Here is a 12438-nt window from a genome sequence, read left to right as displayed (position 1 = left end):
GATCCCCGGTAAAGTGTAGAGCTGCTCTCAGCTGCAGCCAGCACCGGGTTATGGTGTGTGTGCAGCTGTCTGCAGAGGCAGAGCTGAGTTAGTGACGGTGCTGGGTGTCCCGCAGCTCATCCAGCGAGCTGCGAGTTACCTTCAATACCATCACAACATGTCAAAGCTGAAGGATTTCTATATTTCCTAGCACTTGTAGTGTACATTTCTCTGCTGTGCAAACAAAGTAAGTTTATTTGACTGCAGGCACAGAAAGCAGAAGTGGTGCCTTTCTGGGGCAGTGGTTTCCATACCCTGGGTCTGTGCTGGTGTGAGAACGAGAGTAGCTGGAAAGTATGTTTTCTAGGGAGGGAAAATTTACAGTGAATTATGGGGAAGTTTTATGACGTGAGCAAGAAGGAAACGTGGTAGCCCTGTATAAATCCCCATCAAACACATGTATGGTTTCTAGTCCTTTGTAGTGATGAGAAGCACTAACATCGTGGCTTGTCCTTAAAAGAAAAACCACTTTGTGGCAGTGTCATGGAAATCATGCCTATCTGTGTTTCTACCCACACTTCTGATGCACTTGTTGAACTCAACCACCCTTCTTACCTTCATTTGTTGATTGATATCTCTTACTGTATCTTGGTCTTTTTAAGAGGCCTATGGTCTTATGCTGGATTTTTCTCTTGACTTCCTATGCTGAGGGTTTGATATTGCAGTCAAAGACTTGGAGCGTTGGTTACCAACTGAGTAATTGCTAAAGGTGAGAGCAGCGAGTTGTGAAATTTCATACTACTACTGTCATAGTAAATAACGCCTCAGGTTTTGTAGCTGCTTTCTCTCCTCAGACCTCTTATACAAATGTACCATGGTATAGACAAGGATCTCATACAGATGTCTGCATTGGAACAAAGTCACCCTTGAACAGCCCATAGAGCCTTTACAGCTGTAAATATGTGGTCCAGGAGAACAGCTAGGCAGAATTGCTTCCACGTGCCCTTTCCAAGGGAACAGCCCTTATATTGTGCTGTCTGTTAGTGTTTTTTTGGTAGTCAAATGTGGAATTTAAACTTTCTTTTTTGAAAGTGTAGAATACCTTGCTGTAAGGTTGAAAAGGCACAGAGGTTACAGCTGAGAGGCCGTGAAGGCCAGATTGACATGAAGAAAAGCCCACCTGCCTGCAAACAGGCGAGCACAAGGTGCTGGCTTCCGCCGTGACCTGCACGCTGCCTGCGACTCCTGCGTCCCTTGGGAACACGAGCCTGTTAAACTCAGTGCCTGTGGTTTGGGTTGTCAAGCCAGAGGCTCTCTCCATGAGTTTAAAGAGCTGTTTTGAAAAATAACCCTTCAATGAGAAGACATTTCTTGTGTCTTTTTCTATTTTAAAGCTGGACTCCATTTTCTTTCTCAGGTGATGTGTCATGTCTATCTTTTTATTTTTCTCCGTTTAAGCAAAGTGCTGCATTTTAACCTGCTGGGATGACATTTGATTAAAATAAGTCCAGCAATCTGTCTCTGCTGACAACTGAGGGACTTCTTATCAGATTTGTCCTTCGTGGGGAGAAAAGGGACAGCAGTGACAGAGAAGGCAAGAAGTGCTGTGGGAGCGGGCAGTGCCTTTATCAGAAATGGGTGGTGGAAACAGAGCTATTTTATCTGGGAGCAAACAAGTTGGATCACTCTGGTATTTCCTACTCCTCAAGTGTTGTCATGGGCAGGATATTCTCTTGCAACACTTGGAGGGTTTTGGACTGCTCTGCAGTGATGAGCAAGAAATTATCTTTGGATTGAGGTGACTGTCACTCCGCAGCATCAGTTTAATGTGGCCTGGGAAGATCTTGTCCAGCTAGCCTCCGCTAACAACTTCTCTTTCTCTGATAATGATGAAGATGGAGCTATGATAAAAATCACAACCCCAAATGTGATATGTGGTAGGAATTGAGCAACAGCTTTTTTTATTCAATCACAGCTTTAATTTGGCAGATGTTTACTACAGCAAGTGAGGAGCCTCTTGAAATCACAGATTCAGATAGTAGTAGTAGTCTTTATTTATGTTAGAGTGATTCCTCTGGCCTCAATCAGGAATCACAAATACTGGGTGAAAGCTAAATGACTCCCTGTACTTCCAAGAACGTATACGTTGAGATGTGGAGGACAGCAATTTCTAGGGGTAGGCTAAACAGGCTTTCCAAACATCTGCGACATCTTTTTTTATCAGTCTACTGCTCTGTGTTACTCAGTAACAATGGGTGTCTGCAGGACATCTATGCTGAGGTCAGAGGCTGGATCAAGTCATCGTCACTGCACACCACACTCTGCTCTAAATAGACAAAGCTGGCAAAGGATGGAGGAAAAGGGCATTTTTTTTTACCTTACATTTATAAAGAGAAGAGTGAAGTTGGAGAATAGCAGTGATAAGTCCAATTCTTCACAAAGAGCATGAGACACTCAGAAACTGAATTTAGGGGTTTTTTTATATCCCACTCCCTCCTGTGGTGCAGTAGAGCAGAAGGAACAGTATGATATTCATCTGTAGGTAAAATGAAATGGGCTTTTCAGACTGCTCAGTCCACCCTAGATGCAGCTTCATTTAAGGTGTCATAAATGATGAAGCAGCACAATCCAGCGCTGCAGGAAAGGGGGTTGTAAGCTTTTCAGAATGACTCAACTCTTCTGTTGTCATCAGCTCAGCAGTGACAGAAAGTGGAACTAGATGGGGCTCGAGTGGGATGGAAATAAATTGGATGAAGAATGTGTCAGTGTCTCAGTTAATCAGTGCCTTGCAAAGAAAATGTCTTGCAAGACTGGTGTGGCTATTGCTGTCATCTGGTGGGACATTTTCATTTCTACTGGGCAGACCAAGGCCACCACATAGAGCAGGCAAGTTTGTGGTCACTTAAGAGACAGGATCAGCTGTTGGCCACCAGCTAACTCCTTATGGTCTCTGAGAAGTGAATTCTTTGTTAACACCTACCGTGTAAAGTTTCCCTAGGAGTCCCTACAGCTTGGTTGAGAAGATATGTTGGTTTATCCATCTCCTCATTGGGTTTTTCGTTTCCTACCCCCCACTGTGGAGGTGAGGAGGAGAAGGGGCAGAGGTAGGGGAGCATCTGCTAAGGTGACTTGGTGGTGTGTCAGGTGAAGGAGTGAGGCACAAGCACGCAGCTGATCTAATCTTGACAGGTGGATGGTTTCTGATATCTCTGAATGCCATCAGCACAGACTTGGTGAGGCTTATTACTGGATTGCCTTTCCCAAGTCAGAGCCGGTCTCCTCTGCAGTGATGACTATGACTAGTCATACACATGTGGTATATCTGTCTTGCTCTTGGTGGCAGTGATTAGTGGAGAATAAAATAAGGTGAGGAGTTCTTGCCTCACAAGGGAAGTCTATGGAGCTGTCATGTCAAGCCTGCTGGAGATGCTGCACCTGTATTTTTTTCCATTAAAAAAATGTTGTGCTTTGCTGAAGTGAAAATACTGCCAAGAGTACTGACTTCAGTTATTTTCCTTTGGGTGAACAGTTTTTTGCGAAGGCCTTTTGTTTGGTTGGTTGGTTTGATTTTTTTGTTCAAGAGTTCCATGTTTGATTTTTTTTTTTTTAATTCTAATATAGAAAGTTTCAGTTATCGTGGAGGTCTCCATGACAGCATGATGGTACAGATATTGTGTAACTTCAGTGCACATTATGAAATTTTGCAGAAAAATAAAGCAAACAAGATGGCCCCAAACTGGAATTTTGACATACAAAATAGCTGAAAAGTTTTTCTTCCATTTTGCAGGAGTTATCAAAATTAATTTTGTGCTGACACCTGAAAAAGAGAAACCACTTCACTTCACTGCCTGAATTTAGCCCCTCATGGTAATCCAAGTCCTTAGGTGGATTACTGTGGTGAGCTTTTCATTGCAGTCCCTGGTACCAAATCTGAAGAGAACGCATATGAGAAGACTCATTTTGAGATGTATCTGGAGTGCGGAGGAGGCTCAGCCTGACTCTCCAGTCCGGCCAGCGGAGCCGACCCGTGTCTGAGCAGGACCCTGTGCTAGAAGCCAGGAACCAGATTTGTACAAGAAACCAGACCCAGAGCCGCACGTGGGTTCCCTGGCAGGTTGTGAGCGGGTCTGCTCTCAGCAAGCCCAGGACGGAAAGGCTCTGGAGCCCAGGAGAGGAAGACCATGGGTTTGCAGGACTGTTGCCCTCAGCCCATGACTGCTCATGAGCTGTTGAAAGCTAGACATTTACGTTCAGGAAAACATGACCTGGCTGCAGTGATGTGCATGGCTCCATGTGCCTGTAATCACCATCATGCACAAAAGCAGAGAAGCTCTTTTGTGCTGAAAGGAATATATATATATATGATGGGCTGGATGGTATAAGGGTTGAGTTAGGAGGTCAGTGTTATCTTTCTGAGGCAGAGAACAGCTTCTTAATTGGGTATGAGTAATCACTTTAATAACAAAGAATAGCACCAGGCCCTCTGTGTGAGCCAGATATATTTACAGAATAACTCATGAAGATTTTTTTTATTACATGGTATTGACGTCATTTTTCTTTCTTTGTTGGGACTCCAATGACTAGAAGTCTAACCACTGCGGTGTCATGGGGAGAGCAAAAGGGAAGGAAGATCCAATTTTAAAATCCATCATGGAAAAGCTGACAAAAGCTAAATAATGTCATTGGTTTAGTCTCCTTTCATTATATGTTCATTATATGCTTCCTCATATGGGGCAAGACGAAAGTACTAACAGCCCTTAAAACAGTGCAGGTCTCCTGTACAGTGGTGGGAGGTTTCCGATCCCGGCGGGCTGTGGAGTATGGGGCATTGTATAAATGCATTGCCCGTTCAGACCCAAATGTTGCTTGTTTCTGTATTTGTGGGGGAAAAGATAACATGTTTGTGGGGAAAAAATGTTCTTAGGGCTGCAGAGCTTAGGAATATGCAAAGCTTTATAGGAAAAAATAAATTGTGAGGTGCAATATAAGAAATGTGGTCACTGCCTGTTACACTGTGTATGGGATGGCTGCCAGAAACACACCTAACAGCACGGTGAGATGTAGCTGGGTGTTTGTACACAAGATTCCTCGTTTTATCAAAATCCTTAAAACCTTCATTTTTTCCTATTTTGTACCAAAAATATTATTTCTACTGTATAAATGAACACAAAACAAGTGAAGAAAATACTAATGGAAACAAAAAAGTTTTCCTGTGTTTTTAAGCATGTTACACTTGCTGTGACTGAAGGAACAGTAATGCTGGTGCCTACATAGAAAAGTTGATTTTGATGAATAGGTAGGAAAGCAGTTCTGATTGTACTGAAACGGTGAGTTTTGCTTGTTTTAGAAAGTTTCCCAAGGTGCCTCTTAAACTCTGGTACTGAAGGGAGCATGGGGGACTGGGATGGTGCAGATAGGTCTGTCTTCTCTTATTCCTACCCTCTGCTCTCGCTGGCTCCCCCCCCCCCCACGTTTCCCGTGTAGTTCAGAGCTATAACAGGCATGAACTGCAGCAAAGCGGTTTCATAACTTCCCACTGTAGCAATAAGTACTAAAGCCTCTCTTCTTCTGCATAGGAAAGGAACAGTTTCCCTTGAATCAGTGTCAACAAAATTTGACCGGATTTTCCTTGTGGCATATCTGTGCTATCTCAACAGTAAGACCAGTTTAATATCTATATCTTATGTCCAGGGGCTGTTTCTGCCCTGCTCCGAATCCTCTTGGTGGGGTTTAGTCAACCTCTTTGTGCCTCCACGGTAAACTGAGATGACAACCAGTTTTAACCAGTGCTCACAAACTATGCTGGCAGGCAGAGGAGATGGGTCAAGATCTCATGTGTTTTGACTGCAGTTTATAGAGTGTTCTCTTTTATTCATATTTATCCTTTTTGAAATGACAGGAAAGAACGGGTTCCTGTCTCCATTGAAACAAAGCACCGTATCAGACCTATTCTGATATATTTGCATCTGAATTAACTGAAAATAATTTAACCTATTTGCCAAACAAATGATTTGAAGTAAGTGGTTACTTAAACCTCTTTGGAGATGAAATAATTAGGTTTCTTTCTGTCTGTTTGAGCTCAGAGACTATTGATTGTATTTTCACATCCCCAAGACCATCTTCCAGGATATTCTTCCTGCATCTTTGACAGGCAGCTGTCCCAGCAGCTTGCGAAGAGTTTTGTTCTGTGGAAGAAATCCAGAGAAGGAACACAGGAGAGCTTTTTTTTTCCCCCAAATTAAAGTTGGAGGTCAGGTCTTAGTGACACACAGGTGACTTGATCAGAAACTCTAGACTGCTCACCCTTATATTTGTGAAATACAGCAGTAGTCATTTAAGTCACCAGATTCCAGAGTGCCCTTAGAAACATCAGTTGAAGGCTTAAGCTGTAAATAGTGGCCAAATTCTGAAGGTTTCCACCCTCAGATAAAAACAGCCTTTTGACTTGAGTAAGTTTTGCTTGCACAACTATGTATAGTCTATACCTGCTGAAGTACTAATTCTGGTAAACACTAAACCAGGCTTGGGTAGTGGGCGTTCATTTGCGGCGCAAACCTGGCATTGTATCTAGGAAGTCTGAGTCAGTATTATTACAATCTTTTCTTTGAAGCCAAGTAACCACAGTGGCATTATTTGCATTTGAGTTGTTATTAATAGCACCATAGTGGTGGCATTATCCTTGGTTCTCTAGAGACACAATGCAAGGGACAATCAACAGTCTGAAGTGCTCAGAAACTTATCCTATTTTTTCCACTGGATTAACAGCAGCAAACCCACAAATTCTTTATTAAGATGGTGCATTCATTTCTTGGGAGTCATGATGGAATTTTGATAGAATTAAAAATCCCATTAATATTTATATCAGTGTTACTGGGAGTAAGTACATTTATTTTAACTTGAACTGCAAATCACTTAGTTCTTTGTAATTACAGTGCTGCTATTAAGTATTCATAAGGCTGTACAATATAGTGTCACAGGAAACCTATTTTAATTTAGTGGTAAGTCAATGTTTTAATTTTGTGTAAAAACAGAAACCAATTTACCAAGCATTCTTGCTTGTGTTTTCCCAGCCAGGTTTTGCAAGCCTTCTTCAGTTGATTGTATTTAAACTGCTTTTTGTAGCTTTGAAAGTTTGGAAGTTACCATGAAAAGTCTTGGGTCCAGTGCAGCTTACATGTGTGCATGCTGTTGCATGTAATTTTGAATGTAAGCATAGGTGGAAAGAGGTAATTTATATCACAGTGCTCAGCTCCTCGGTGTCACCAGAATTGCAACATAACATTTTTTCATAAACTTCATAAAAAGTTGGTCTTGGAGAACAAGTCTCAAGAATGGTGCCTGTATTAGTAATTTATGTTGCTGGCATTTATTTCTAGAAATAAGACTATTATTTCAGCTGTGAGAGTCTTTGGTAATATATATAGATAGATCTCTCTGAGGTCATTTGGAGTTTTAACTTGCAGAAGGAGAGGATGGATTGACTAAGGGTATTTTTGTGTGTGCCCCTTCCCACACCAGCACCCAGAACTCACTGGGTACAGCATGGTATGCTGTGTGCACTGATATAATGCTTTGGGTTTGTCTTTTAAAATTATTTTCCTACTAACTCATTTGTGGTAATTAGAGGGAAGGAGCTGGTACTATATGAGGCAGCACTACACAGAATGGGAGTTTTCAACAAGTGACACAAGATGTCTGCAGAGGACTGTGACAAATACAATCTTAGATGTGATGTGTATCCTATGCATGGTATCATATGACTTCTGCCTATGCAGCTTCTCCTCACCCCTATGGAAACCAAATATTTGTCCAGAAGAGTCTTTTCTCTGTGCCAGTGTAGCAGTCCTTACAGTAGTTTACTACCTTGCTGCAGTTGAAACAATCCTCTGGGAATCGAAATCCCAGAAGTTCCCAGGAGAAGTGATGATCATGGAGTGGATTAAAGGTTGATCTTAGCTTCCAGGTGAAGACCTGGAAGCTCATAAAAGGGGGAATTTTTTTGTTCTTTTCAGTAGAGCCAGTGTCCCACTGGGACCTTGAAGCACTGTTAGCCCTAGGTTATGCATGGATGGGTGGTGTATACACAACCAAGAAGGGTTGTCTATCGCTTCAGCTTGATTTTGTGCCTCCAGGCATGCACCTTAGTGTTGCGAGATAAAAATATGTCAGGGTAGATAACAGAAAATTGTGTTATGACAGCTCTATGCAGTGGTATGTCTTCATTTTGACATGCCTAGATAGCTTCTGTTTTCAAGAGGAGCCAGGCCAGAGAGGCAAAACGCAGTGTATGGGTGTCTTCACTGGGGTAAACATGCACCCATGAGAGATCCTTTAATTTATAACTGTCCTTTCTAACTCTCTCCACTGCAGGACGAGGTCTCTTCTATGGACATTGAACTCCCAGCTACCTATGCCTATTGCCTGTGATGGAAGAACTTGATGTTAATGTGAGGTAGGATAAACTACACGGCTCCTATACCGCGTCTCATCCAGCTGGTGAGCTGCAAGGGGCAGGGGCTGTATGGTGTGTTTGCAAAGCTGCAGGATGGTATTTTCTGTTTGCTTGTAGATGAAGGTCTCTGCTCATGCAGCAATGCCTGATTTGGGGTTTCCTGGGGGTTCCGTGATGATGTAGTGTCGCCCTGTTATTTGTATAAATATCAGATGTGGCATAGCCAAGACAAGGGCTTCCTTGCAGTAGGATGGATGGGGCCCTATCAAAGACCAGGCACAAGCCCATCTGTGCCTGCTGAAAGTCTGATCCTAGGTTTTTTTCTTTTTGGTGCAATGGTCTAAAAACTTACAACCTCATCTTTGATGCCTTATAGTGGGTCAAGCAAAAAAAATGACATCTCTGAAGTCATTTCAAACCCCTGGGCACACTACTGGTATCAGTGAGAGACAAATTTCAATATGGATCGTTTTGATCCTGGAAATGTGATGCCAACAGAAATTGTTCAAAAACGCTGGAGATCCTGTTTGCGGTTGTCCCTGGGACACAGGGCTAGCATCAGCTCTGCCATTCTCCCTCAGGTGTGATCTGCAGGGTCTTTCTGAAGGACTAGGATTTGTACCTTTTGTTTCTTGGCCTTTTGACTTGCCCGGCTGCCGGTGATGCTGAACTGTGTGGGGAGCTGAACTAACACCCACCAAACCCACTTCACACAAGGACATCAAACTTCTGACCAAACCCATGTTGCTGGCCCAGACAGAGAAGGAAGCAATATTCCAGTTGCAATGAGAGGTGTACATTTCCACAAAGAGTTTTCTTAAAATCCACACAGGGTGTATCTTTTCAATGTCTCACGTTTTTATTTTGGAGAGTGATTCTTTACCCTTGCCCTGCCTGGACACTAAAGTAGCAAGTACCTGAGGAAATGTCTTGGAGAAAATTGCTCTGACAGAGACAGATCAAATGTATGTGCTCTGCTCTTCCAGGAAACCTTTCCCTGTGGAGTTACTGAACAGAGATCAGGAGGAAACGCAACACAGAAAAGGGGGGAACAGGGTCTTACACCTCAAAGGGGATCCTGTCATGCCACCCTGTTCTCACAGCTTTCTAGCTCTTCGGCTTTCAGGTTGGGATGCGCCTCTGTGCAGCCACAACCCACTCTCTCCAGTTGCATGCACAAAGCAAGATGATACATTTTCAAAGACAATTTCTGTTCTTAATGAGCCTTCTCAAAGTGCTATACTATCAGAGAGAGCGTCTCTGGTCTTCATTCACCTACTCAAGTGTCAGGAAAGTCACCAGCAACTCCGGGTTGCTGCTTTAATGCACACTTAGCAGGTCACATTTATAACCCGGTAATCAATACGGAGAGGTAATGTGTTTTGCTTAATGAAATTTATCTTGCCTTTTTAATACCAGAAGTGTAGTTAAATGCGTAGGCTACTGCTGTTTCTCTGTAAAGGGAATTAAGGTGCTGACACCAGGCAATTTTCCCTACAATCTTTTCCTTCCTCTAAAAACACTAGGAAAAAATCTTCTGTTTCTCACTATGGTGAAAAAAATTCCCCACTATACATTTCGTCATTCATAGAAGGAAAATCTGTCAGTTCATAAACACCAAGGGGCACAGAGAAACTGGCTCAGCGAGTGTCTGAACCACAAGTGCCTGGGCACAGGGAGGCTATACCAGGAGGGAAGTGTGACATTTTCTTTACCTAACTCATATATTTTTTTTCAGTAACATGGTATTTGCCACTGGTGGAGACAGACACTGAATAGGTCTGACCAAGCGTGGATGTTTTGAAGTGATCTATTGGAGTTTTGTAATTCACTATTTGTAGCAACCCACAGATCATTATCTGTTTCTTCCTAATTTTGAATTTTACTGTAATTCTTATCAGCCCTAATCCTGCTCCAAAAAAACCCAGCCAAAACCCCACCCTTCCTCCAACCCCCCAAAACCAAACCCAAATAAAATTGATTCCTATCAGAATTAGGCTTTCTCTTCCTATTTGTGATACTTTCCAATACGTGATGTAGTCTGAATGCAATGAGAAGTGCCTGGGAGGAAGGGGGTTTGGGGCGCTTCAGGGGTGCCGGAGTGTGGGCAGAGCTGGGGGGTTTCCTTCAGTCAGCTTGCTGCAGAAAATGCCCATTGCACAGGCCTGGGGAAGGTTTTTTTGGAAAGAGTCCCTCAAGAGACTGCTTTCTCCTGGAGACTGGTTAGTGCGGCTGGCTGGTGACCCTGGCAGGGCAGTGGAAGAATCTCTGAGGGGGGAATTCTTGTTTGGTGAATTATTTCATCCAGCTTCCCATTGAGATGTTAAAAGAGGCAACACAAGGTGTTCCTGGGAATCTGATGAATGAAAATCCATGGGAACTTGAAAGCTCTCCTGAATCAATATTGATTCACCGTTCCCCAGCTGTTTTGATCAAACACTGTGGTCACATCTCACTTTGTTATACTTCAGGAATGATTTTATTCTTTTGTTCCTAGGGGATCTTTCTGAGCTGGACTAAGGCAGTCCTTCATTTTGTGTGATTGGTTGCACAAACAGACTTTGTGGTAGGCACATGATTTTATTTTGACTCCATGCTTTTCCAAACCATGAATTTTTGGTTTCGAGACCTTTGCTTGTCAGCTACCAGTAAGTAGCTAATGTTTCTCCTTTATCTGCCCTGATTTCAGCTTTTTTTTCGAGATGTGAAATACTGAATGTTTTCTGTCGAAACCAGGGGCTTCCCTGTGTTGTTTACCAGAGCTGCGCGTGGTGAGCCTGAGAGGTGGGAGCACTTGAGTTCCCCCTCCCCATCCCTGCGGAGCTCAGGGATGCTCCAGTGGGAAGTCTGGACAAGAAGGGGAGCAAAGCTGGGGGAAACGGGAGATGCTTTGACAATATGGGGACAACAGCGGGATGGGAGGAGAGAGGGACAGTTTGACTTTGTTTAGAGCTGAGCCCTGTGGAAACAGCATGCTGCTTTTTGGTTCAGAGCAACAAGTGCTGCAGTTGTCCTGCGCCAGCCAGCTGGGATGGGCATGGGTGCAGGCCTCCCGCCCTCGACAGGTTTTGATGAGGTGCCCTAGAGAATGCCAAGTGACGAGCGGCTTTACATCTCTGTAGCTACCCAAAGCATTGCAGGCACATTCAACTGTACAAATGTTTTATTTCTGTGGAAAAATTTGCTTATGAATTTTGCAAAGGCTGCAGTGTGAGGTTAGACTTTCCTGGAAATTTTAGACAGTCTGCTTTGGGACTTGTATTTATCACAGCCGAGGGGGGTGGCAGACCTCATTTTCTCTAATTCTAGAGTAGAAAAATAAATGGCCTCGCAAGTATTTCCAATTTGTATTTTATAGAATTTTTTAATTTCGTGTGACTTGGTGATTGTTATTGGATGCATTTATTATAGGCAGTAGGTTAATGAGATACTGTCAAGTGGTTTGGAATGAAAACTCGAACCCTTGAATTGGTTAGAGTATGGAAAAAAAAGCTGTTCCCTTTATTCTCTTCATTTCCAACAACTTTATAAAAATACTAGTTGGGCACACTACAAACAAGAGTACAGTGGTCCTTCCCACTGACCTGCTCTAGCACAGCGTGCACGTAGTGAACTGTAGGCTGTTTGCTGCTGATGCCGTCCGGCCAAAGGGCAGGAGCTCCTGCAAATGCCTTCACTGCTACCCTCAGTGGCACAAACCTCTTCCTCCACCTGAAGGCTGCGATGTACCACTTTGAATCTTCTGTTTGGAGCCAGACCTGGTGCAAGGGTTTTAGCAAGCAGGCTGCTGCCCTGCCTGCTCATGACAAGGTGTTTGCCCGTGGTTCTTGTAAATTTGTACAAACCTTCAAAACGTGTTTGCACTTCTCTTTTTCAGTTTTTCTGGCTTTTGGTGTGTTAGACAATTTCACTTTCATACGAACACAATTATTTTGACACCCTTGGAGAAAGTGGGAAAAGGCTGAATCTCTCTGGGCACAAAAGGAAAATATGCACAAAGATGGCTT

General features: G+C 43.2%; 1 protein-coding gene across 5 annotated transcripts in view; it reads left to right on the top strand.

Annotated features, from left to right (window-relative positions):
* The window catches only part of HTR4 (5-hydroxytryptamine receptor 4), a 149255-nt gene that overhangs the window by 38104 nt on the left and 98713 nt on the right, over window positions 1–12438 (top strand). For all 5 annotated transcript variants that reach the window (XM_029998256.2, XM_029998257.2, XM_029998258.2 and 2 more), the window contains exon 2: window positions 8350–8431. In XM_029998256.2, coding sequence (XP_029854116.1) covers window positions 8406–8431 — 26 coding nt within the window. In that variant the 5' untranslated portion in view covers window positions 8350–8405. The remainder of the gene's footprint in view (window positions 1–8349; window positions 8432–12438) is intronic.

Source organism: Aquila chrysaetos, chromosome 22 (genome assembly GCF_900496995.4).
Source record: "Aquila chrysaetos chrysaetos chromosome 22, bAquChr1.4, whole genome shotgun sequence".
NCBI classification, from domain to species: Eukaryota; Metazoa; Chordata; class Aves; order Accipitriformes; family Accipitridae; genus Aquila; species Aquila chrysaetos.
Note: the sequence above shows the minus strand (reverse complement) of the source record. Positions and strands in the feature narration are given on the sequence as shown.